The sequence below is a fragment of the Lates calcarifer genome, linkage group LG3 (genome assembly GCF_001640805.2).
Source record: "Lates calcarifer isolate ASB-BC8 linkage group LG3, TLL_Latcal_v3, whole genome shotgun sequence".
NCBI lineage: Eukaryota > Metazoa > Chordata > Actinopteri > Centropomidae > Lates > Lates calcarifer.
In genome coordinates this window covers 17,347,282-17,372,594 of record NC_066835.1, presented here as the reverse complement: position 1 = coordinate 17,372,594, position 25,313 = coordinate 17,347,282, and the positions used below count along the sequence as shown (strand labels likewise).

The 25,313-nt window shown below is 39.4% G+C and overlaps 3 protein-coding genes and 2 non-coding genes across 7 annotated transcripts in view; 1 reads left to right on the top strand and 4 right to left on the bottom strand.

The window, feature by feature from the left end:
* LOC108884025 (MAP7 domain-containing protein 1) overlaps window positions 1-3,194 on the bottom strand; it is a 100,913-nt gene extending 97,719 nt beyond the window's left edge. For both annotated transcript variants that reach the window (XM_051068141.1, XM_051068123.1), the window contains exon 1: window positions 2,839-3,194. Coding sequence is in view for 1 of the 2 variants with exons in the window: in XM_051068123.1 (XP_050924080.1) it covers window positions 2,839-2,905 (67 nt within the window). In the remaining variant the exon portion in view is untranslated. The remainder of the gene's footprint in view (window positions 1-2,838) is intronic.
* Window positions 3,195-7,378: 4,184 nt separating this feature from the next.
* Window positions 7,379-13,603, bottom strand: LOC108903143 (O(6)-methylguanine-induced apoptosis 2). The gene is made up of 10 exons (XM_018705228.2): window positions 13,461-13,603; window positions 13,024-13,109; window positions 12,762-12,930; window positions 12,544-12,662; window positions 12,356-12,457; window positions 11,817-11,996; window positions 11,610-11,718; window positions 11,350-11,518; window positions 11,067-11,257; window positions 7,379-9,443 (listed from the first exon to the last, which is right to left on the bottom strand). The coding sequence occupies exons 3-10, from the start codon at window positions 12,790-12,792 to the stop codon at window positions 9,370-9,372; spliced, it is 975 nt and encodes a 324-aa protein (XP_018560744.1). The 5' UTR covers window positions 12,793-12,930; window positions 13,024-13,109; window positions 13,461-13,603; the 3' UTR covers window positions 7,379-9,369.
* Window positions 13,515-18,307, top strand: LOC108903144 (chromatin modification-related protein MEAF6). Of its 2 annotated transcripts, XM_018705230.2 has the most exons (8): window positions 13,515-13,681; window positions 14,493-14,608; window positions 14,790-14,877; window positions 14,982-15,027; window positions 15,143-15,335; window positions 16,804-16,833; window positions 17,365-17,398; window positions 17,881-18,307. In XM_018705230.2, exons 1-8 carry the CDS (start codon window positions 13,592-13,594, stop codon window positions 17,893-17,895), a joined length of 612 nt encoding a protein of 203 aa, XP_018560746.1. In that variant the 5' UTR covers window positions 13,515-13,591; the 3' UTR covers window positions 17,896-18,307. The 2 variants fall into 2 exon arrangements, with proteins under 2 accessions (XP_018560746.1, XP_018560747.1); XM_018705231.2 differs by lacking the exon at window positions 16,804-16,833 and having other exon boundaries at window positions 13,517-13,681.
* Window positions 18,308-19,627: 1,320 nt separating this feature from the next.
* On the bottom strand, window positions 19,628-19,699 carry trnag-ucc (transfer RNA glycine (anticodon UCC)). The gene has a single exon. It is a non-coding gene; the product is annotated as a tRNA-Gly (tRNA).
* Window positions 19,700-25,073: 5,374 nt separating this feature from the next.
* Window positions 25,074-25,145, bottom strand: trnag-ucc (transfer RNA glycine (anticodon UCC)). The gene has a single exon. It is a non-coding gene; the product is annotated as a tRNA-Gly (tRNA).
* Between the last annotated feature and the right edge of the window lie 168 nt (window positions 25,146-25,313).

Genomic DNA, 25,313 nt, shown 5'->3' with positions numbered 1-25,313 from the left:
CTGAGTTTAATAGCAGAGGATGACTAATGATAGGGGCAAATCAAAAAGCCAGTGGAGGAAGGTTTCTAGGCCAAAATCTACATTTCCAGGCTGGCTGCGATGTTGAAGCTGTGCCAAGAACATAACGTCAGCATGACTGGGGGAAGTTCGCAGGGCCAAAGGGAGTCCACGTCTCATGATTACTTCCACAGAGGAGCAACTCAAAACCCTGACTGCCAGGCAACAAGAAGCCTGGAAAAAGTTAGTATGGTGGCACAGCAGGGAAAAAAAGGAGTTATAATGTACACAATCGTTTAGAGAGAAGTGCAGAGGTTTCTTGCCTGCAACACACAAAAGTGAATTGTTTCAGCGAAGGAAGCCAGTGCCACTCCTATTGTGAGCCAAAACAGAGAGTCTTTGAACATGTCATGTCTTGGAGAGGCTTGGTTTGACTCCAGCACTCACCAAGTAAGTAAGAAAGGAAGCCGCTAGCTGTGTTTCCACAAAAAACTCCAGCTTTGGTCTTTTCTGCTTTGACTGTAGCATTGAGTTGAGAAACACCAGTGGGCATGAAAACAGAGTCTGATTAAGTGGCGTAATTTTGCTGGCTGACTGGTTTCAGGGGGTATGAGGGATGACAGGAGGATGAGGTCAGGAGGGATAAGTGTGTGTGTTAAGGGGGGGCTGGTGTTGAGGATTTGGTCGGGCCTAAATGCATTAGAGGCAAAACCTGCTCTTCTCCTCTTCTTTTTTGACAGGAATGAGACTCGGAGCTCTCAGAAAGGAGTCAGAGAGAAAGAATGTGTCTGTTTATCTAACGCCCCTGCCTTTTTCGGCGTCGAGCATTCCTGATAACGTCACATGTTGATCAACCTGCTGCGTGCTGGAGCTCTCCGAAGAAGGCCTGCGACCAAAACATTGCTTTGTTTTTCATCTTAGATCTCTTTTAGGTGGGTGGATTTTTGCTCCAGGACAATATAAGCTTGTTGAGCATTTCAATAAACACTATAAAGAAGAATTAAGCTGCGTTTCTATAGTACCAAAATACAGCTTCAAAGTTGACAACCATGACTAAGAAACATGGACAGGATGGTTCCTCCCTCCTGAGCAAGCAGCATTAAGCAAACTACTATGTATTTAAAGAAAAAAGCCTCATGATTTTACCACTGTAAAGCATTTTAAGATCCCAATATCACTGCCACAGTGGTTGTTTTGTGAGATAAATGATGTTTTCTCGTCTTAACTTGATAACAAACTGAATATCTTTGGGTTTCGGAGTGTTCGTCAGGTAAAACAAGCCTTGTTGTGTTCTAGTGAATTGTGAAGGACATTTTTCACTGTTTTCTTATGATTTATAGACTAAATGATTAGAGCTTTCAGAATTGATTAATCTGCAATCGAGTTCTCCTTCAAGAGAGACCAGGATCATGACTGTAACCAAACGCAGCTATTTTATTACCTCTGCCAAGAAGGTCATGTTTTCCCCTGTATCTGTCTGTTTGTTTGTTTATTTGTCTGAGCCAATTTGCATCAAACTTGGTGGAGGGTTAACGTGTGGACCAGGGCCGAACCCATTAAATTTTCGTGCGGATACAGGTTTGTTTTATCCTCTTCCTCAACGCTACAAGACAGGGCTTTTTTCTAGATTTTCGCCAGTTTCTCAGGAAATAACATTTTAGATCTTGATGTAAAAAATCAGATGTTTGGCCTTGACATTATTGGGTTTGTGCTTCTTATTGGATTGCTATTAAAGCTACAATGATAAATCCACAAAACCCAAAACATCAGCAAATACCAGATTACTGCAGCTCAATTTATGTGTCGACTGAAAAGTATCAAGAAAATGACAAGGACAAGTTGTCAAGAGGAAATAAAGCTAAAGAATCCATACCAAGATTGTCGATTGTCTGAAAATGGCAGTATCCATTGGTCTATACTGTAGTTACATACAGTACAGTACAGACACCCACACATGCAGAGAGCGAGCACCATGACAGCATGGAGCTTCGCAGTGATAAAAAGCTGCTGCAGACGTTCCTCCCCTCCATCCAACGCTCTTCACATGAAGTAGAAATGAGGGGGGGAGGGCTGCCAATGAGCAGAAAGTCACCTTCTACCAGTAACACACAGGTCAAGGGGAGGTGTGATGGAGGTGCACTTTGTTGTTGGGATGTGTCACTGGAAATGGTCTGTCCAGTACAAGAGGAGGTTGATTTCCTAATATCAGGTGCACAATTGTACCAATTAAATGTTCTCTGAGCCAAAGGTTCACCTACAAAACAGCAGGGATGTGTGAGAAACCATCAGCTGGAGAAGCAGAGTTACAGCTCTGCAGCAGCCTGTATCTGCGTTGCTGAAGTGCTCTTTAGCAACAAACCGAACCCCTACACCAGAAGGAGATAAATCCTGCAGGTATCGGTTTGGTAATAATGCGGTTGGAGCTGCACCAGCTTTCCAGTCAGGTCTGCCTTTAGTTGTCGTACAGCATATGGGCCATTTTTCACCCTGCGCACCACCACTGGCTGGTGTCTGGTAATGGAGACCACAGCTCCAGTGCAGCATTTCCAGGGATCTCAGCTGGTCTGGACCCGCCTGTTAGAGATGCAGACAACCCTGCCTTTTTTTTTTTTTTTTTTTGTGGAGGAATTAGTACAGTGGGTTGCCAGGGGTGACAAACATCCTGTTTCTCAGATTTTGGTGGGAGGAATCTGACACGATGCGTTACAGCAGCTGTTGAATCTAATTTTTTCACTGTCCAGACACAGAATCATTATAATTGAAGACAACATAATAAATATTCACCTTAATTCTACTCACTCATGACCCATTTTATTTATTTCTATCGCCCAGGATACTCACATTTCTCTGTTAGTGTCAGCTTCTCCTCGAAATTATTTCCCAGCTCCTTATAATCCATTGTCTCCATTCAGGCGGATCGCAGTCCCTTTCCAGTTGCTGTCATTCCTCAGAGTCGCTCAGAGCACAGGAGATGAAACTCCCGGTACAGATCGCCCAAACACGCCCTTTGTAAATCCAACCGGAATAGAAGAGGAGAGGAAAAAAAAATAAAACAGGATCCGACTGAAAAACAGAGAGGAATGTTTGAAATGTTGAAATAAAAGTCAACTGGTGTCAACGTCTTGTTAAAATTAGAGACTCGGTTCAGTCCAGTGGGTCTATAGGTCTTTACTGGAAAATGTACAGTGTGAGAATAAAAAGGCTCAGTGAGTCCTGTCACATAAGTGGAATTAGAAAGAATGGGGACGCACACTTCCGGTCAGAGCTTTCAAAAATAAAATAAAAGCGTACCCATCTTACCTGCAGCAAAAGATATCAGCTTTGGTAGATCACAATCTCAACACACTACACAAAATTATTATTACAGTCATTTATTATATTATTCAAGATTTTGCCCCAGATTTTCTTTATGACATAGTGGAAGAGCCACAGTGTCATTTAATTGAAACTCATACTGACATTTGTTTATGGCTTGATGTTCTCTGTCTTTAGGTTGAACATTAGAGAGAGCATAGGAATAGATATTTTATATTTTTACCCCATTTGCTAAATGTAATTTACTTCATTATTTTCTATTCATCTCTATTGCCATATTTAACTGTTATTTATGTTGTTTATTTTGTATTTATACTGCATACACTGGTATAGCATATTACCCCACCTTTTTTCCCCACAATTTTTGAATTGCAAAAAAAAAAAAAAACAAACAAACAAACAAAAAAAAACCCAATAACAATTAGGTATTATTTCCCTTACAAACAATTCATATCAAGAGTATTTCCTAATGTATCTAATAAAAATGGCAATATTAACACCACCCAAAACACAGGAATTAAAAGCAAACAAACAAGGGAATAAATACCATCTTTTCCACAAACCATCTTAGTAACTGGATTAATGATTTTCATAAATATTTTGTTGAAATTATGAATCTTTTATTTCACTTTATGTCCCTCCACTATGTACTCTTTATTGAATTAAGTAACTAAGTAACTGGTAATCTTTTTAATCATAATCATTAGTAATCACTTTGGACTTTGTTTAGATCAAAATAGTTTTTAAAAACAGTATAAAAAACGTTTAATTTTAAACATTACGGTTTTTTTTAAAGTATTTTATTCTGAAGGCACACCTGCTTGATTTCCGGTTGTAGTCTCTATAACTTGACTCCGCCGATCGCAGCAAAAAACCGCATGCCGGACAACCGGACTGTACCAACTGTTTCACAAGGGAAGAAACTCTTTCACCCAGCGAACACCAGGCTAAATAATCGATTGAAGACATATTCAAAACGTGAAACAATACATTTATTTGCGGTGAAACCTCTGTCATCGCTTTTAGCTGCAATAACAGGACAGAGATGCCCCCTTTAACTCTTAAACCCCGTGAATGGTTTGATCCATCAGATGATTTCCAGCAGCTGAAAACGGCCTGGAGTGAGGTGAGCGGTCTTAACGGCGAATTAAACCGGCTGTCTGAGTAATTACAGCAGTTAGGAACTTGTTAATTAACTGTACAAGGTATTGTTTTTACCTCAAGAATAAGATATCCAACAGTGGTTTAAAGTAACTAAGTACATTCACTCAAGTACCGTACCTAACTACAGCTGAGGTAGTTGAATATTCCATTACATATCACTTTGTAGTGTAACTCTACATTTCAGGGGGAAATATTGTACTTTTTACTCCACTATGAGTATTTGACAACTTCAGTTACTTGTTACTTTACAATTTAACATTTTTGAATACAAAACATATAAAGATTTTATAAAATATGAGGCTTTAATACAGATTTAAATTTTTTAAAAATAATGAGCTCGTAATTTTTAATGCAAAGATATCAAACACATTGCTTCTGTTCCTTTTAATTATTTTGGTATCAAATATTATTTTTACATCATTTTTAGGCCTGGACTTCTGGTTGGATCAAACAAGCACTGTGAAGGTGTCACTGGGTAAATGCAATGAAAATATTAATTTCATAAAGATGCAATGGGCCATTGCAGAAATCTCACTGAAATCTCACTGGAATATTACTGAAATACTAATAACACACCTAGGTTCCTACAAACCTATCAATGAATAAGCAAATGAGCCTAGAAAATGTTGCACACTAGCTGCTTAAACCACATTTCTCCTGTATAAAAACCGACAGTGTATTATCTGCCTGTGTGCTCGTCAGAGTATTGGTGATGACAAGCTGATTAAGAATTGATACGACCTTCCTGCCACTGCCGGAGACAGAGGAGGTCCAGGGGGAAATCTACCACCTGGGCTTGTGTATGTGATGGAACGAGAAGCAGCAGGAGGAAGACGGAGGAAACAAGCTTTAACCTATTATGAAACGCATATCACAACATGGTAGCTTTAAGCACTGTTTTATTGATCAAAAATACAGTTTGTCATTCTGGGAACACTTGCAGTAAATATGACAGTTAATGGATAATTTGGATATTGCCAAGACACGTTTACATCAGTGATTATAGCGTGTCTACTGCAGGGCTGAGGAGGAGTGTCATTCATTTTTAAATAGAGGCCATTTTATAAATAGTCTGACCAGAAGCACACGCCTCATGCTTTTTTTTTTTTTTTTGGTCATTTACATTAAAAATTCTGATTAATTATAGATGATCATTTTTTTCTTGAATGTGCAGGATTTAAAAGGAGGTGCTGAGTACAAAAATGTGTTAAAAACTGCCCTTTTTAAAGCTCTTTTTTTTAGATCAGGATAGAAAACATACAATGATGCTAAAGGGCCAAATGTATGTGAGTGTTACCAGAGAGATAAAATATGCATGACCCACTTAGCTTGGTGAAGACACTAAGGACTTCATAGACTTCAGGACTCCAAACACTAGGGTTGCGGCTGATACTAGAGACTTCGATCATTCGCTGTGGTTAACCCAACTTTTTTTTCTCTCTTATTCAGCCTCAAAATTGAACTTTATAACTTCAGTGTCAGGACAAGCAAAGTTACAGCTCAGTTACCCTTCAAAAGAAAACATCAGCAGACTTCTGACTGAGCAGATAATGGCTGATGTGTTCCTCTAAACATGCTCCACGGAGGCTAAAGATAGAATCGCTGCCGATCAATCCTCTGGCCGCAGCTGCAAAACACCAAAGGAAAGAGAAGCGGCTCCATCGGGGACTAATGGATGGATGGATCTGAGCTGCTGGTGCCTGTGAACCAGCGAACAGCTCTGTTGTTGAGTCTGGAGTCTCTTGTTAGAAATGATTTGTTGATGCAAGTTAATGGGATTTGGAAATGCAATGCAGCGATAGGTCGTGGGGGGAAAGAGCAGGCGTTCAATAAATCCTGCATATCGTGTTCATCTGCATCGCAACCTTTTACAACACACACCAGACCAATAGACTACCATTCCCATATTACAGTAATCCATGTCTACCACTGCATATCTTGATTTTCCATCTATTTCTCCTGAAAAGAATCAGACATCAGACAGGTTGAGACGCCCTTAAGACACCAAACACTCTGTAAACCCGTGTTTTTCCTAGAAAATATGGCTGCTGAAATCATGAGTTAAAGAACAGAGAGGGCATGGGGTGTATTTTCAAGGTTATAACCTCATAAATAAATAAATGAACTAATTTATCGGAGCGGATCTTGATCAGTGAAGGGACTCTTTGTTGCACTGGTGAGACACAGATGCCAGTGAAGCGATAAACAGACTCCAGAGTTCCCTCCAGGTTCCCTGAAGCTGCACCGCTAGCATGGCTACAAATGAAAATATGATGGACAAACGTGTCTTTCTACGGTTATTCTATTACACCCTCATGTTCTGACTCTCAGGGATTCTATAAATGCACCATGTGTCTTTAAACATTTTGCACAAGGCTCTTGAAATTGCAGCAGAACCAATTCTGCCTGCAATCTACTGATGTATTGCCAAGCAACAGGCGTAAGCTCACATTGACATGTAGGCAGCATCACTCACAGACTGTTATTAATGTAATTTAGAGACAAATCTAACCTAGTATACCTGTTGAGAGCACCTAGATGCACGATTAAGGATTTTTAATAAGCGAAGATTGAGCGACTGGTTCAATCTGTGAACAAAGGGCTTTCTCAATGGGACTTCCTTTGAGGTCGTGCGTGCCCATACTCGCCTGCACCTCTCAGACATGTGGCGGTGCAGCAGAGAGCCTCCCATAAACCCACAGAGGCATGTAGTTAATTTCCCCCTCCTACACAGTACCACAAAAGCACTACAAAAAAAAAAACCAACTCTTAACACAAAAACCCTGCAGTTACACTTAAAACATTTGTCTGGATCCTCCCTGTGCGTTTGACCGGGCAGGGGAGTTATAAAACGCTCTTCTCATTGTAAAAACCCCGGAGTACACAATGCTTTGGTTTTACCAGGGCGAGTACACATATTTGGAGAGCACACTGCTGAAGTCAGAGTCTGAATATAACTACAGCTGCTACAGTGTGGGAGTCAGGCATGTCTGCAGTTGTTCTTATTGAAAGCAGAGCAGAGAAGAAAAAAAAACATCTCCAACTGATTTTTGTTATGAACAGATGACCCTGTTGACATCCTCTCTCTTTGCAGATTGAATTAAGCAAAGGGTGTAAATATCAACTCGTTGGCACCATGTTGTTCTGTTCAGTTATTTCCAGGGAGCAGATTCGTCTCCCTGAAATTAATTTCCATGTTAGCAGCTGCAAAAGTCACGTCAGTGTTTGTATCAGCTTTCCAGAGCGAAATTTTTTCTTGAAGCACAAGTTCAACATGTTGGGAGATTTGTTTATTCAAGAAAAGAAGACTCATAAAACTCTCATATCTGTGTGGTAAATACGAAGCTAAAGCTAGCACGATGTTAGCATAGCCTAGCATATAGAACTGAAACAGCTAGCCTGGGTGTTATCAGCAACTCCAATCAACAGGTTATATCTTTTAAGGCAATGAGAATGTCAGTGAGATAAAATGACATGCATCATTGTTTCTTGTATATGAAGGCATTTTAAACTCCACTTAGGAGCAGGACAGTATGCTACCAACAGTGAAAACTGCTATATAGAGAACTAATTAGAACGTATACATATACATTGAATTGAAACCTTTGAATAAATGCTGGCTATAAAAAGTATCTAAAATAGCTTTGATTTCAAGAAAACCTAAAGGATTGCACTTTTTTTGTCTAACCTGGGGGCAGTAGAAACAAGTCATGAATACATTTACATATCATAATCTTTAAGTTGATATGAATTTGTTAGCAAATAGTTAAATTATTTAAACATCCAGCAGTTATTGATTGACATAATCATTCATTTGGAGTCGAGTTTCTGGCCTCCTGGTGAATGTTAGTCCAATACTTCTCAGTTTTAGCTCTACCAACGCCCGAGGGAAATATCTGTCTTTTTAGCTGCTCCATTATGCTCACCAGCTAGTCTCTAACTGTGTGTGTGTCAGCTGTTTGGTGTTGGGCAGGTAGTGTACAGTGGGTGTTTAGAGCCCTTTTTTCTGAAAACGATGCTGTGAGAGCAGCGAGGGTGAACCATAAGAACAGATTTGCGAGCTGGGTAACGAGCTCAATGCTAAAAATCGTAGTGCTGAGCGTAGCTGCAGATTTAGGTGATCATCCTCACTATGAGAGAGCCCTTACACATTTATTAAAATCTCTTTTGTGTTAATCAATATTCTCATCTAACTCTTTGCCAGAAAGAACCCAAAAAGTTGAACTTGTGCTTCAAAACAACACAGACGTGGGGTCAATAAAGTGCAAAAGCCACTGTACTAACAATATAACATCTGATACAGGGAGTGACTGATGTTTCCATTTGTCGTTTGGGTTAAACACCAGCCCTGCCTCATGCCCAGTCAGTCACATTGCTCACATAGAGAGTCACACTCCACCCCTCTGCCTGCCCTCCAGCAGTTGGCACAGTGGTGTCATCTCAAGCTCTCAGCTGTTGCTGTGGCGTACCACCGACTGGACCAGCAGCTGTCGGGAACTGCAGCAACACTTAACTGCTTTATCATCTCCAGATTAGAGCATCAGGAAACTAGGGTGAGGATGAAACGTATGGCTTTTCGAGTGTTTTGTTGTTCCCTTACATCACTGCTTTGGATAAACACTGAATATGAATCATCTTCAAAAATATCTCACCAGTCTTACATCTCATTGGCCTACTTAAGATATGGAAATAGGGACTAAATGGTTGCAAACATTTAATTTTCATCCTTCCTTCTTCGCAAATACTGACCTAAAAAAAACAAACATCAGAGCTCATGAACTCATGTACATTTAAACATGGAGACACATACCTTGCATAGAGGTATTTTGACAGGGATAATCAGTTTGTGTGTGTGTGGAGAATTTAGTTTTTGCAGTTTTTCCCTTGAGAGTCTCACACAGGAATCCACACTCTGGAGTCGTTGTAAAAGAAGGACTGCTTTGACAAAATCTGAGGATCATAGAAACCTGAAAAAAGAAAGAGAAAGTCCAGTTATTATTACATTATACAAATAATCCACTGTAAATCACTAACATTAGGAATGCGTTTGTCAAAGTTAAGGTTAAGGCCATTTTCTCCTTCAAAAGAGTGTTTATAAATGAATAACCTGAGCCTCTGCCATCAAAATGATTCCTAATTTTGTCTGAAACTGTAAATGAGGATGAACTCTATGTAATAGGACAGCTACCAGTTGCAGGGGAGTTTCTTTCCTCTCTTGCTCCAGGCGATAAGAGACAGAGATTAATGTTAAATGAGCGAAAGCCTGGTCTCCTGCTGAAATCCCCAAACGTCAGGGGCATTCCCCGTTTAAATGTGTCACCGCTTTGTGTAATGGGAGCTTTTATCTGTTCGGCTCCAGGCTAGCTACTTCTGTTAACCTGCCTCTCAATATCACTCATTGGCTTCAAATGGCACATTTTATTTTTATTTTATTTTAAATATTTCTGAACCTGTGTGGCACTTTTATTTATGTAAAGGATCTGAATACAACAAACAGTTGGAGGCAGCAGTTTTCAAGCTGCTCCTGTGTTCTGCTTGGTAAAATTGCCGTTTTTGTCAATGGAGTTTGGTAGCAATTTATAGTGATGTTTCTGGTTAAACTAAAAGAATCTTAATCTTGAATAAAAAGGTCTGTCTCTGTAGGAATCCTATCTATAATGTTGTTAGACACAATAACAATCTGAGCCTGTCAGTGGGAAAAACAAGCACTTTAGTGGACGTACTTTAAAGTAGACAAATGCCTGGTTGGTTTAGATTGCAGCAGCTGTTCGTGGTGGCTGGGTATCCTGTTGTCATTGCTCAATACTGCGCTTATTCCACAGATTTTTGTCCTTATCAATCATTTACACCCAAAAACATGGGAAAATAAAGCCCACATGCATGAATACCAGAGTTAGCTATTTAAAATAAAGGTGGAAATGACTGATGTGAATACTTGTGTTCAACATCTATGATGAGTTGTGCAAAAATGTCAAAATCTAAATGAATTACAAGAGCATGGCTTTTTATCCAGCCTCTTCCCTGACTCAAGGATAGTCTAAATAACATGTAAACACTTATTATTACCAAACATGAAAGCTCATTCTGCTCATAAGGAACAGGACTGCTAATATGTAGAGAAACAGTGAAGTGGGACCGACATAGTTGAAGGAAAAAAATCCCTGAGGCAGATTCCAGGAGTTACTTTATGATGAAATGTTGTCATTAAATTTTTACATGCACCTACTTTTCCTTACACTGCCTCATTTACATAAACCTCAGTCAGCAATTTCCACCATTTCCCTACACTCCTTCCTTCAGTCAGGATGCAAATTCACTGCAAATCTAATCCCAAATTATTTATGTAAAGCTGTTTAAATTAGCATGTGACGACAGCGAGCAAAGTAGAGTGTGACCGCCTCACGGCAGAGGTCAGTATCAGAGTCTGGAAGAAAACACTAGATACCAAAAGATGGTGTTTATTGTGTTTTATGGAGCCAAAAGATGTAGTTATTAAAAGAAAAAGAGAAAAAAAACGACAACTTAAGTGTCCTTTTTAAAAAAATTAATTTATGTTTTCTGTAGTGGATTTGTTTTTTTTTAGGCATTACCTGGACCTGGTCTCATTTCGGCCCGTGAGCATTGGGGTAATCTTTCAGTTCTGGATGCAAAAGCAGCAGTGGGCATGGGATGCTTGGACGCACCGTCATAACTCCCTATATCATACTGTCCGGGGCCTGGCAAGGGTGGATCCTTAGGAACAATCAGAGGAGGTGCTGATATTGCCAAATAGTAACCCCTCCTTGAAACACAGTTAACAGAATGTTTAGCCTATCAAAAAGAAATAACTGTATAGCACACACTCCAAGCCATAAATATTGTGTGTTTACTCACGGTAGGATGGTCCTCTTCACCGGTGCTGGGGCCTGATGGGGACTGTAGGCCCCTGGACCAGGCACATGGTTGTTCACTGGAGCAGGAATTCTCTGAGTTTTTGATCTGAAGGGGGACATGACTGTCTTGGAGCTGTGCTGGATTAAGTGGCTGTTCACATCATAGTGGCCTGTAACAAATTTATTATGGAATATTAAGGAACTTAAAGTAAAGAAAGAGCAGCAGAATTATATTTTATGTAAATAGAGAGAGGTAATTACATGGTGACGGGACGTTTTTGTTTGGGCAAAATGAGTCACGTCCAGTTTTTGAAAGGAAAGCTGATGTACCAACCACTGCTGAGATTCTCTCTCTGCTAACACAGCTGACCTGTTGTAGAGAGAGGAAACAAGAAGCTGCATGTTAACTACAGGACACACAACACAGACAGAAACTTTAAAAGCAACTTGCAAAGTTCACATACATACATCATATTGATTTGGAGCTGGAGTTTTATGCTTGGGACCGTCCAGCTGCACAGCCACAGGCAGCCTGAACACCCTGGAGACTCCAGTGTTGAAGTCATGCTTGTTTATAAATGAGCTTTGTATGTTGTATACATTTGGTCCTGGGGTGGCTCTCTGTGGGTCACTGTAACTCCTAGCAGCCTGGTGGTGAAGGTATGATATGATGGGATAAGGCTATTTTAATGCACTGGGGGCTGGAATTTAAACTCTGTGTCATCTGGGGGGGATTTAGGGGGGTTTCAGCAACCTGGGGTCATTTATAGTCTATGGGAGGAGATAATAATTAAACAAAATATCTCAAGTATCAAACAAAAGCTAAATTGACAGCAAATTAAATTAATTTAAAACCAAAATAATTACATTAAAAAAGGCAAACTCTACAGTAAAACACACATAACAGAAAACAACACAACAACTGAATAAAAAACAGTCATTGTTAATTATTAGGCCAGCTCCGTCAGTCCCTAAAATCAGTGCAAATGAGTAGGTGACCTCCTGACCTTCGATGCAACAAAGCCGGTGGTGCCTTTCTTTGAGAAAGAGGGACTTTTAACTTCAGCACTGGAAATACAACCATAGCTTCCCGGTCCTGGATTGTCATTCTGAAACAAATATACATCATTATGTCCATGTTTAGACCTTTTAATTGCTTATTAACCGCTGATGTAAGAAGAAATAAAAACCCTACCAGACAGAATTGAGAAGGAAATCGCTTAGCTTGACATGAAAACCCCTTCTTGTCTTGATTTGTTATCACCACTCTTTGGTATTTTGTTGGTATGGAGGGTGCAGCAGAAATCTTATCTGCTGTAACATCAAAAGAACAATTAAGTCACATTACATCTTTGTTTTTTGTTTTTGTTTTTTTTTTACTTAAAATAAAATTTAAGTTTTATTTAGACTCACTTTTATTGAATCCTCGGTACATGTTGCCCATGGTTCATTGGGAAAACTCGTAGAAAGTTACTGAAGTAAGTTAGTAAATCTGAAGCGCGCAGGTCGTGTTGCCATGGCGACGTAAAAACAGGAGCGTGATTCGATCCCGTGTTGCCAGGTTGGGCATTACGGTAGGCTACTTTAAAACAAGAAAGGCAAAAAACATTCACAACTTGATTAAATCTGACCGTACAGGCATTATACGAATATTTTTAAGTTCAGCGCGGCTTACGCTTTCGGGTGATATCGCTATCTCTGATGTCCATCGCGCATAAACGTCCAGAAATTATTGAAACGACACGTTCCTGCAGAACTTCCCTGTGAATTAACACATTTTTAAGTTTTCTTGTGTACCTAAGGAATCCAGTGGTAAGTTGTTAGCACATGCAATGGTACATAGCAAACAGCAACTGCTAATTGCTCATTCGGCATAGTTAATTTTACAACATGTAAATGAATATAGGCTAAAAATGAGAAGTGGGTGTCAACTTATAGGCCACAGCACCTCACTCACAATCCACGGCAGCATTATACCATTACATCTAAGCATATAAGTGAAGACTTTTAACGTAAAACTGAGCAAGAAAACATCTCCTGACTTGAACTAAGATTTATTGCTTTTACAACTACTGTAGTGTAAGGATTAGGCTACTTCTTGTCGGTCCAAACCTGGCAACGCTTCTTCGACCCGCCGTCCTCTCGCGGTCCTTCAGCGGCATCTGTCGGTAAAACGGCACTCCATCGGGCGCTTTATACGAACCAACCCGCCGCTGTTTTGTTTCCAGATACCTCGATCCATCATGGCGATGCACGCGAAAGCGACTCCACCGCAGATCCCGGACACCCGCCGGGAGCTCGCTGAGCTGGTGAAGAGGAAACAAGAGCTTGCTGTAAGTCAACATTACCGCCGTTTTGTTAAAGATAAACATGGCATGAAGTGTTTTATCATATAGCATTACAGCTAACCGTAACTTTAACGTTAGCCTGGCACTGGAAACGCTGCTAGCCGAGGCCTTGCTAAGTGCGAAGCTAGCGATGCTAACGTTAGCAAATCTGTCGGTTTGCATCCTCACAGTCCGCTCCGGTGTGGATACCTTTTCGGATATAAATGTTTTGTATATATTTGTAAGCAGTAGCTTTCTGTTTGGCTGGAAGTCGCTGTTGTATCGTTGTTGGCCGAGCACAACGGTTGATTAGCTAGCAGAGCTACACGCTAACCACCGCCCGGTTAGGCTGAGATCTCGCGTTGTCTTAGCTTCACGGGTGTCCATAGTTTGTTTGGAAAGCGCCACAGGGAAAATGCCTGGCCAGATAGAAACTGTTCACCAGCTCCCAGTAATTTATTAATTCGTATTAATTAAACCTGTCTCAGCTTCTAATCAGGTATTTGTCTCAACAGCCTTGACAACAAATCAACGGCGAGTCTTTAACTATAGAATACACGTTCAGGCAGCTAATTAGAAACACCTCGTACACCTGCTTGTTCATGCAATTATCCAATCAGGACCTAACATGCTTAATTAAAAGCTGTTATTATTAAACTAACGGAAGTTTTTCAGGAGGTGGCAATTATTATACAACAACATTTGCATCATATATTATCCAGTATTGAAAAGGGCAGAATTGCACAATACAAGAAACTAGATCCAACATTGCTGCAACATTAATTCAAGCTCGATTTTGGTTTCTCTATTATCCTAGGAGACACTGGTGAATTTGGAAAGACAAATATATGCATTTGAAGGCAGCTACCTAGAAGACACCCAGATGTATGGCAACATCATCAGAGGATGGGACCGATACCTCACCAACCAAAAGTAAGATCACATATGAAACTCCCAGTGCTCTCTGCATGTCTGTTTTTAAAGCATATTGTGTTGGAAACCAGACAAGGATTTACCAGACAGTCAATATAAAAGTTAAAATCAAGCATGGAGTGGCATCTTTGAGCTGTTTCTGCCCAAAAATAGTTCTCACTTAGTTTTGTATTTTCTGCAGGAACTCTAATAGTAAGACTGATAGGAGGAATAGGAAATTCAAGGAAGCAGAGCGTTTATTCAGCAAGTCGTCTGTCACATCAGTTGCAGTAAGTCTTTCTCTCTCACTGCACTATTTCACACTATGTTTTAGTTTGTAATTTTCTGCAGGATAAAAATAAACTCTGATAATGTATCTGTGCTCTGTTGATAGGCAGTGTGTGCACTTGGTGGGATACCGGATCACATGAATGAAAAGCGTGAGTTGTTTTTCTAACTTTCTCAAGCCAGGCAACAATGGGAAAAGTTTGTCCCTCTTATTCTTTAAGTTAATTTATGACATTGAGTTTGTTCTGTTGTTTGGGTCACTGACAGGTGAGGCAGGCAGCGGCACAGAGAGTGACACCTCTCCAGATCTCCAGAACCAAGAGAACGAGCCGAGTCAGGAGGACACGGAAGACGTGGACTCGACGTTGCAGGACCTAAAGCCTCAGAAGGCTGCCTCCTCTTCCTCCTCAGGCAGCCATCACACGAGCCACAAAAAGAGGAAGAACAAAAACAGACACAGGTACAAAATCAAGATGCAAGACTGACACACAGGATCAGGATTTCTTGATTAAGGAGATGAGTCTTACTTATGTGACCTTATTTTGTGACCAAGGCTTAGTCATTATAACCATTAGTGATATGAGATGTAGTTTTCTGATTCACATCCACACACTTTCACAGCAGGAAATTGACTCACACAGACTTGCACAGAGGCTCTTTGTGTTCGTTTCAGACGGACTTTGAATTAAATTGATTAAATTTTTAATATAATTATACATAGTTATCTGTGATGATCATACAGTTGTAGCTCAACACAAAGAACTGTTATTTCCACTTCCTGTCCAAGTGTTAAAGCACTTTATGAATGAAACTTATTTCTAATATAAATAAACTTCTTTTATAAAAGGAGTCACAGCAATAACATCCTTGTCTGAAGAGTCATACTTGGTAAAACCCTTATAAGAAACCTGCTTATATGTGTACGCTGACAAAAATTATTTTGCTCCTGACGAAGTTTAGTGAAGTCTATGCAGGGTTTCTATAATCTCCTAACCCGATTACTTACTGCAAGTTTTTTGTATGCATGACTTCTAAGAAATCAGACAGTAACCTGGATACTTAAGGCAGTGGTTCCCAATGTTTTTGCCTTGTGATCCCCCAAAATTTAACTCCTCAGAGGTTACAGGCTCAGTATAAACATTAGTGTTCACCAGTTCAGTTTAGAGGTGATTTTTTTTTTTTTATTATTCTCAGGCTGTTCAGTTTGAAGGGTGAAAACGTCAACTATTTTACAAAAAAAGGAAACTAATATATAGAATGCTTTCACAGGTGTCCTCTAAATTTCCTCAAGATGCTGATAGTCCAAGGATAAGATTGTCCTCCTCCCTCTTCTCTTGTTAGAATGAAAAGAATATCTGATGATGTTGATATGTAAAAATATGGTCCTTAGATATAACATGACCCTCACTTGTTCGAACACAAAATATTGTCCTTTTTTAAGCTAGTGTGGTGTTTTCTCCTCTCTCCTACCTTTAAACGTCTTGGGAACCTCTTATATTTTGGGGGGATTGTGACACCAGGATTGGGAAACACTGACTTAAGAGCATGTAAACAGACTGATCGTTTATTAGTGAGTCAGCGCAGATAGAAACAGCTGCCAGATGACAGGTTTGTTCGGTAGAATTGATGTTTATATTAGTACAATACAGAGAAGATCTAATAAGTTGCTTTGCAGTGGTTAATGTCAGTGTGTTACCCACCTACTTGAGGTCAACCTGTTTTTCCTGACTCGAGCTTCACTGTTTCTAACCACATATTAACACAGCAGGTGCTCCACCTAACACACTGTGACGAAGCGGTTGTCTCACTCTGTAAAGTCTGGACTGCAGTATTATGTAGACATAGGGCTTAAGACTCAGGTTGGTGAACTAACAGCTGCTGCTCTCTTCCTTCCCCTCTAATGCTGTCCCCCACCATCCCCTCCCCAGCCCTTCTGCCATGTTTGATTATGACTTTGAGTAAGTCTGACTTTTACTTCCTGCTCCTGTGGTGTTGACTTCCTGCCTGCTCTAAACTCCCATCCTAAACTTTTCCACCGTTTTTTCCCTGCTCTGCTTTTTTGATCTTCTGTTCATGTAGAGTTTGAGTTGAAGCTTGCTTAGTTATTCAGTCATACTGCATGTCCAACACTTCATTCTTTAATTTTGTTTGCACACTAGCATCTAGCTCTCTGAACTCCATTAGATCTTCTTGCCTGTTAATGGGGTGTTTTCATATTCTTCTGACCCCAGATTCATTTTGAGTGTTTTTTTCCCCTCAATTCCAGCAATTAAAATACCTGCTGGTCTTGTCCGATGATGGGTTGGCTATAGATTTGTGCACAAACAAGAACAAACACATGGTCATTTAGCGTTCTTGTTATGGGCTTGTTTTTTAGGCTTTTTCGTGGTATAGTAGTGGCACCTGCTTTTCACCATAACTCCCGTCAGAAACAGGTCTGTGGTCTGTTCATGTCTAATGCAGCTACTGTTTTTTTTTTCTTGTCGCAGGTTTGACATGAAGGTGAACAAGAAACCGCGAGCTGTAAGTGGAGCTCCTCTGTTTTTATTTATTTTAAAAAATACTGACAAATGATTATGTTAATATTAGTGATTGATCTGAAGATTGTTTAAAATAATAGTCAACAAAATGTCACAAAATAGGGAAAATGTGGCATTTTCAGATTAGAGCCAAAACACCCAGTAGAAAGAAAAATAATCTGCAACTGTTTTAATAATCAATTAATAGTTTTAGTTATTTTTCAAGCAAAAATATTGAAGAAATATCACATTCTCTGATTAGAGGAACTTTTCTCTGTTGTATATCATTGTAAAGTCAGACATTAAAGACGTCACCTTGTGCTCTGGGAAGTTGCATATTTTATAGACTAAATAATTATCGGTAAATCGAAAAATAAAATCAGGTCAATTGACAAAACGATCAAAGTTTTCTGTTAACTAATTGTTGCAGCCGTAACTGTGGTCACAGCCTTTACTTTTTCTCACTCCTTGTTTTCTGTCCTGCAGGATTATTCAACTTAAAAACTGGAAAACCTGGACACACAAGAGGATACATGTAGTGAAACAAGTTTTCTGGACTTTGTGAACTTTGTATGCCTTTTTTTTTTTTTTTTTTTTTTGGTCATATTTCAGCCTGTACTGTGTATATTGCTTGAAACATTCCCCCCAAGCCACCTACCTGGTTAAAATTTTGACCTACCGATGAAAGTAGAAATGTTCCTGGAGGCCCAACGTGGCCACCTCCAGGTAACACACCATCTTGTATAGTGTTAAAAGAAGACTGTATTTATTATGTAGCTAATTTTGATGTTTCCCATTGTAAGAAAGTTTTGCTTTTTGTTAAACGTCACATGCGTATAACCCTTGAATTCCCTGGATTCTTTTATTACATGGTTTGTTTTGCAAAAAAATAATAAAATACCAGTACCGTGAATATGTTTTGGTTGTTTATGAACACGTCTGGGGTCTGTAGCTGTTCCTGAGGGCAGTGCTTTGTATCCGTCATCACAGCAGTTAAGGGATTGGCTGATAACTCCATGCCTGGCTGTAATAATCATCCCTAAGTCTTTGTTGTTTTTTTGTGTCGATCGCTGGCAAACTTTGACATTGACAGACTGTTGGATGGAGTTTCCCACACATATGGTCCATAAAGAGTTATATTATGGAATAGTTTCCTTTTTTAAAGAGTCCAAATATTATCAGTGTTTACTTAACTATTACAGAGAATAACCAGCACATTCTCTTCTGACAGCTCTTAGTTTGTTTTATGAAAATAGTTACTTGAGTAAACAGGCGTCTCAGAGTATCAGCTGATGACAGCCCTGTGCCATGCACACACACACACACTGTCATAAACTTGAACATCTTAATCTGTTTTTAACAAATATATGATTTATTAATTTCATACTATTTGGTTTTGTTGAAGATAAAGCCTTTAACATGCTTTTAATCTGTGTAGTCAGCTTGCAGTACCAAAATTTGTCACCAGGCAGCAGCAGAAGACCTGGTTAGCACTACTGAAAATAAGAGTGACACTGACAGATACACTGACAGAACTCAGTTGATACTTTACATTTTCAGACTGTGCAACTACACCTGCCCTTTAACACTGTCAAATCTTAAAATATCTCGTTATTAGTCACATAAACTTAAAAATTTATCTATAAAAATTGTGTTAAAGGTTTATCACACCATGCAGAAAAGCTGCATTGCAGTGTGCTTAGTTTGCATATAACAATGTACAAAAAGGATGGAATCACTAACTTTTAAAACAGTTGGAAGTGATGAATAAAGAGGATTGCAGCGATGTATTAGGAACGTAAACTGAGGAGGTCACTGATGTGACCTGAAAATGAAGCGTACCTTAAGTGATGGAGAGGTTTTAGTTTGGGGATTACTGTATATATGCACTAAATTTAGTTTTGGTGGTGTGTTTTGAACCAGTTGAAGATGTTTTATTAGGTCTTTTTAGGAAGGCCCATGAACAGTGCATTACAGTGATCAAGAGGACTGTAAACAAAAGCGTGAATTATTTACATTTACTCATTGGGCAGATGCTTTTATCCACAGTGACTCACACTCATGTTTGAATACAGAAGGAGACCTTGGAGAAGCACTAAGTACTAAATCTGTTCAATAAGACAAAGTGTAAGGAAGTGCACAGTAGGTACAAGTTAGGCAGAGATGAGAGACGAACACTTCTCTGATAGCATTTGATAGCTTGTTAGAACTACTAACCTCTGTACTTAAATGATGCATTGGCCGGGAATCGAACCCGGGTCAACTGCTTGGAAGGCAGCTATGCTAACCACTATACCACCAATGCTCACAAACACAAATATTTTTACACTAATTTTCTCGACCAAATGAAAGGCCTGGATTTCATGATTTCTCTTCAGGATATAAACAAAAAATGTAGGTATACACTTAAGTTTCCTGATGTTGTGTTTCTATAGTAATTGTCAGAAGTTATCTGTAGTAACTGAAAATATTTTTGCCGTCATTTCATCTGACACCTCTAGCTCAGCTTGTCACAATTTCATTTCCTTGAGCTTTTGAACTTCAACTGAAACATACTTAAATTAGTGAATGGACCAAAGTGGTGGACTTAAACTAACACTTCAACTTCTTTCAGCTGTTCCATTTTAACTGCCACTACTTTCATTTATTGCATTTTGGCTGCCACTTGAAAGTCTTCAGTATTTTCCCTGCTTAAAATGTTTCACCTGCAAATTTTCATTTAAGGGAGCCTTAATTCTCCCAGTGATATGTTCAAATGAACAAGGATCTGAAGGCAAGGGGTGAACAGTGAAAGGAATCGATCAGTATTGAATATTAGCATTTCTTAAAACCTAGGCTGTTTCAGTGAACCATAGCTGTATGATTCCTTATTTGGATTTTTTTGGGATTAAAAGGCACATATTTTAAAGCTCCCCTAGTGTAACTCAAGAGTTGAAGTACTTAAAAGTTGCAGTGACTAGCACATTAGTCACAACTGGCCTGAAACCCCACCGCCACCACATGGGGGGATGGAAACAGGCGTCCAGAGGACAAACACATATGATGGATAGACTGAGTTGGAAGAGTCCATTCCTGGAAATGCATTCCTCTGTTTCATGCTGCTCCACCACCACTCCATCCCAGAGTCACATTTCACCCGGTTTGAATGACACAGTGATTGTTTTTTTTCTGCTCTATTTCTCAGTTAGCATTTTTTAGCCATATTAGCAGGACGACAGCATTTGACAGTTGGTCCTCAACATCTACGGGATGTATTGCAGTAATATTTTGAACAGACATTCAAGGTCCCCAGAGGTTAATCCTGATTAATGTAATGGCAGTGCCACCATGAAGTTGTCAGTATTTGTTTTTAATATAATCTCAACAAACAGTAGTGGAACTGCCACCATATTTTGTTCAAACATTCATACTCCCCAGGGGATAAATCCTACTGACTTTGGTGATGACCACGACTTTTCCTCTTGATCTTGAGTGAAATATTTAACCAGTTATTGGAAGGATTGTCATGAAATTTGGATCAGACGTTCATGGTTCTCAGATTGTGAACCCTAATGACTTTGGTGATCTGTGACTTTTCATTTTACACCACCTTGTGATCGACATTTTTGGTTATGACTATAATTTCTCAACCTCTATTGGATGGATTTCTGTTAAATTTTGTGGAAACATTCATGTTCCCCTAACATGCTAACATGCTAAACCAAGATGGAGACCATGTTGAACTGATGATAGCATTTAGCCCAAAGCATTGCTAAGTACTCCTTCACTGACTTCATCACAAGTCAACTACTACAACAACTATTGACTGGAGTGCTATAACATTTGTTACACACATTTATTTTCCCTTTTCATCTAGTCAAAAATTTACCTGTTCAGTAATAAATACTTGCAGAACCGACAATGTTATCGCCCATTAGCTTCAGCTATAGTGTTTATAGTAATTAGCACATTTTAGCATGCTAACACAAACTCTGTATACACTATACCTTCTAAGCATTAGCATATTAGCATTGCATGTTGACATTAGCATTTAGCTCAAAGCACCACTATGCTATTACAGCCCAACAGAGCTGCTAGCATAACTTTACAGCTCTACCAGACGTCATTTTAAGAGGCGTTTGAATGCTTTACTTCACACTCAAGGTTTTGCTGGGGCCTTAAGTTCTTTACCTGAGGTGGTGATTCATAACTAATGACAGTGTATTATGCATTAACACAGGTTTGGAGACATGCTGCACATTCCTCTCCCACCAGTATTACTTCCTCTCCTCCTCCCCACATGTCTACTTCACCCATCCAACACATAGATAATATAGAGGCTGTGGTTTGGACCAGTTTACAGGTCAGCCCATGACTCAATCACAAGTCACACTCAACATTGCAGACGACGTAATGCAATCTGGCAGGAAACTCACACGTTAATACGTTCCACACATTTATCCTTGGGCTGTGTGAGTAATGAGGCGTGAATGTACGATTTGTGTTGCGCCACTTTACAGCAAATCTTTGTTTCATTTCCTGTCACTTCAGGAAATTATCTGGAAAGAACAGACCAAGGCAAAGCTTTAATTGGGTACCAAATAGGATTTTTGGAGTTAAACGTAAATGACTCAGCTGTATGGTCATTTAATGAGAGATACTATCATATCTCTATAAATATATTTGACAGGACTTTTTTTGTACTTCTTAGAAATTTCTAACAAATTAGGACAGTGCAAAATGTTGACTAGGGTTTAAAAGAATCTGGTTTGCTGCCAAGCGCTCTTACTACTCTTATCCAAAAAAATGATCAATATGGGATACTCACCATCCAAAAGTGAATCACCGTGATTCTCCTGCTTCCAGAGCTGAATGAATGATTTTATTGTGTTGTTGGAAAGCAGCATGTGTTGTATCAAGTGTCAGTCACACTAAAGAAAAAAGAAACTGTAATTAATGACTCCTTCAAAGGGAATTGAAATATTGCAAACAACCTCATCTCAACCCTGTTGACCTTTTACTCAGAGAGGAGTTTTTCTAAACACCTGTGTTAATGTCATTACCTTCTGATGAAGGCCAACCAGAGCATGATTAAAACTTCTGAGTTGTGCTTATATCTTCTTTTAAACTTGTTGAAATTAAGGCAGGTTGGAGCCAAAGTGATATTTTAATAAGAAAAAGAGCAACTTACAAGCAGATGAGTGAGATGATCATGTGAAAAACTAGACTAAACTAGAAAAAAGGAAAGCAGAAGCACACGGTAACGCAAGGAAACTGAACAGACAAACTGACAAAAGAACAAAGGAAAGGCACTTTAAATATCATCCAGGTTGATTACGGAATGAGGTGCAGGTGGAGAGAGACCAGGTGACTGATTAGGGAAGTGGGAACAGGTGACGGACGGACACAACAAGGGAAGTAATTTCAAAATAAAGCAGGAAATAATAAATACGAGCTTTGGCAAAAGATCTAATCTATCTAAAATCCTGCTGAGGAAGATTATGTTGATTAGGTCAAGAACGAACTCTAGGTCTCAAATTTGTCGGTTGCTTTTCCAGAAATGTTACTACAATCAATGTTTTTATCAGAGTCACAATAAAAAAATATAGTGATAGAAGATTTTATTCATATCACTCTCAGTTTCTATCTAATCTGTGCTTTGGTTTGGATTTTATGTGAGATTTCTGCTCTGATGCAGCGGCTGCTAATCACATTTTGTTTGCGATGCTCTGAGCTTTGAAAAACCCAACATGAATAACAGTGTAAAGTGGAAAATCTGCAGACCTCACTGTTAACCGTTTTCTTCTACCAAAGAAATAGTCCCCATATAAACTGTTGACAGTGAACTCTGTGGATTAAACAAAGTAACAGGGACACTATTTCTCAAACAGATGCTGCTGTGTAATTTATTGAACTTTCAACAGTGTGAGCGTCACAAATAAAATCCACCTCTGTTTTATTGGCGTAGAGGCAGAGAGACAGATGGATGTCTCAAAACTGGGGAAATTATAACAAAATTATTGGCACACTAGAAGCCACAAGGGGTAAGTGACAAATGTGTTTTGGTAATTTGAGTGAACTGACCCCAAACTGTCCTCATTATTCAGAAGTTACAGCAGGGCAAATCCCAAGGAAACAGAGAACACACTGAGCTGGCGAATGCTCAAATGTGACTCCCTGTTGATACTACACACAGTCATGTGAGGACTTTGGACTTGAGGAAATATGCAGTAAAAATACCGTAGAAGCTGCAGGATCTTGTGCGAAGGCGTAGCCCCCTTCGTTCTTCTGCGGTCTGTCTGTCAGAGTAATGTGGTCTAATTACTTTAACAGCCTCCACCAGCAGAGTCCAGCTGAGTTTGAGTCTCCGCAGTGGCTGAGCGGGATGACATAAAATCACTGAGGAGCTTCAACCCCATCCTTTCTCCTCCTCCTCCTTCTCCTCCTGGGACCAAACAAGACTGCGCTCCTACATCCCCACAAACAAGGTCAAGCATATTTCAGGAAGAGTCATGGGAAAAGCTCAAACAAATAACAGCACCACATGGGCCTTTTATTTTTCATCTGGGGTTGATCTTGAGATAAGATTTTAACAGCATATAAAGAACAGGCTTGTTGCAGCGAGTCAACACTTAACACCGGGTCATAAATGATGATCAAAAGCAGGAAGTTATAGGAAATGTAGATCACCGACTTGACAGTTAAATTTCTCGGTTTATGAGGGAATATCGCAGGCCTGGAGTGAGGAGGGTGGTCATATTTTTACATTACAGCACCTGTCGGACCTGACTCCACCTTTAAATCCATTATATTCTGCTTTTTTCATGTTCTCTTCTGATTGTTTTCAGTATTAAAAATTTAATTATGGTCCAAAAAACTTTGTCCTTTTGTCCTAAACTACATCATCTTGTCAGCTGGTCCTCTGTTCCCTCCTCCTGACATGGACACTAGCCTGGCACAGCCTCCATATAAACACAATCAGAGCACATCAGCACAGAGGTTCTGAACTGTAAATATTTATGTAGATTATGTAAGTAATAGTAAGGGAAAGTCTACCCACTGGAAAAAAAAAAACTAGTTTGGGAAACGGGTTATGGGTTTTTTCAAAGCTTGCTTTCTTAAGAAACAGGTTGTCAGGACGGTTTAAGATGATTTTTATACTTTTGTAGTTTCATTTATCCAAAGCGACTTACAAATGAAGGACAAACACTAGAGTTCAGTGTAGTAGGAGACCTTGAAGTAAGTAATAACTTCTTAATCTTTTCAATAAAACAAAGTGAGTTCAGAGGTCAGGTTGTTCCACCAAAGAAAAACTGCACATTTTGAAGATGAGTAAAGAGCATGTTTACCTGAAACAAACTGAATCTTGAAGACAGATATCCAACTTCCATCATGTTGGTTAACATGCATTGGCCGGGAATTTAACCCGGGTCAACTGCTTGGAAGGTAGCTATGCTTACCACTATACCACCAATGCACACAAACATCTGTTTTTTTCAGTCATTTTCTCAGTCAAATGAAAACATCAGGACTGGATTTTGTGATTCTTGTTCAGGATACAAACACAAACTTGGAAATATAGAACACAGTTATACATTTTTGAGACAACTGAGCAGCATGTTTGCAAAGGTTATGTGAAACAAACAGGACTCTGAATGCAGCCATGCAACTTAAAAGATGCAGTTTTTGTTGTTGTAACATGCATTGGCTGGGAATCGAACCCAGGTCAACTGCTTGGAAGGCAGCTATGCTAACCACTATACCACCAATGCACACAGAAGTATAAAATTTATAGAAAATTATGATTGTATATGGACTGGAAACAGAGGGAAACAGCCAAGGTCAGTCCAAAAGTAATAAAATCCACCCACTTGCACCTATAAAGCTCTTATCTTATTTAACAGATGAAAATACCAAAGTCTATAAATGACACGTTGTGG

What these genes read in the sequence shown, in the direction of transcription:
- LOC108903143 (XM_018705228.2), bottom strand. Translation starts at nt 12,792, where the DNA reads ATGGGCAACATGTACCGAGGATTCAATAAAA. An exon ending in TTCCTTCTCAATTCTGTCTG is followed by an intron (nt 12,458 to 12,543) that starts GTAGGGTTTTTA and finishes TATTTGTTTCAG; the next exon opens with AATGACAATCCAGGACCGGG. An exon ending in CAGCTCCAAATCAATATGAT is followed by an intron (nt 11,719 to 11,816) that starts GTATGTATGTGA and finishes TCTCTACAACAG; the next exon opens with GTCAGCTGTGTTAGCAGAGA.
- LOC108903144 (XM_018705230.2), top strand. Translation starts at nt 13,592, where the DNA reads ATGGCGATGCACGCGAAAGCGACTCCACCGCAGATCCCGGACACCCGC. An exon ending in CGATACCTCACCAACCAAAA is followed by an intron (nt 14,609 to 14,789) that starts GTAAGATCACAT and finishes TATTTTCTGCAG; the next exon opens with GAACTCTAATAGTAAGACTG. An exon ending in ATGTTTGATTATGACTTTGA is followed by an intron (nt 16,834 to 17,364) that starts GTAAGTCTGACT and finishes TTCTTGTCGCAG; the next exon opens with GTTTGACATGAAGGTGAACA.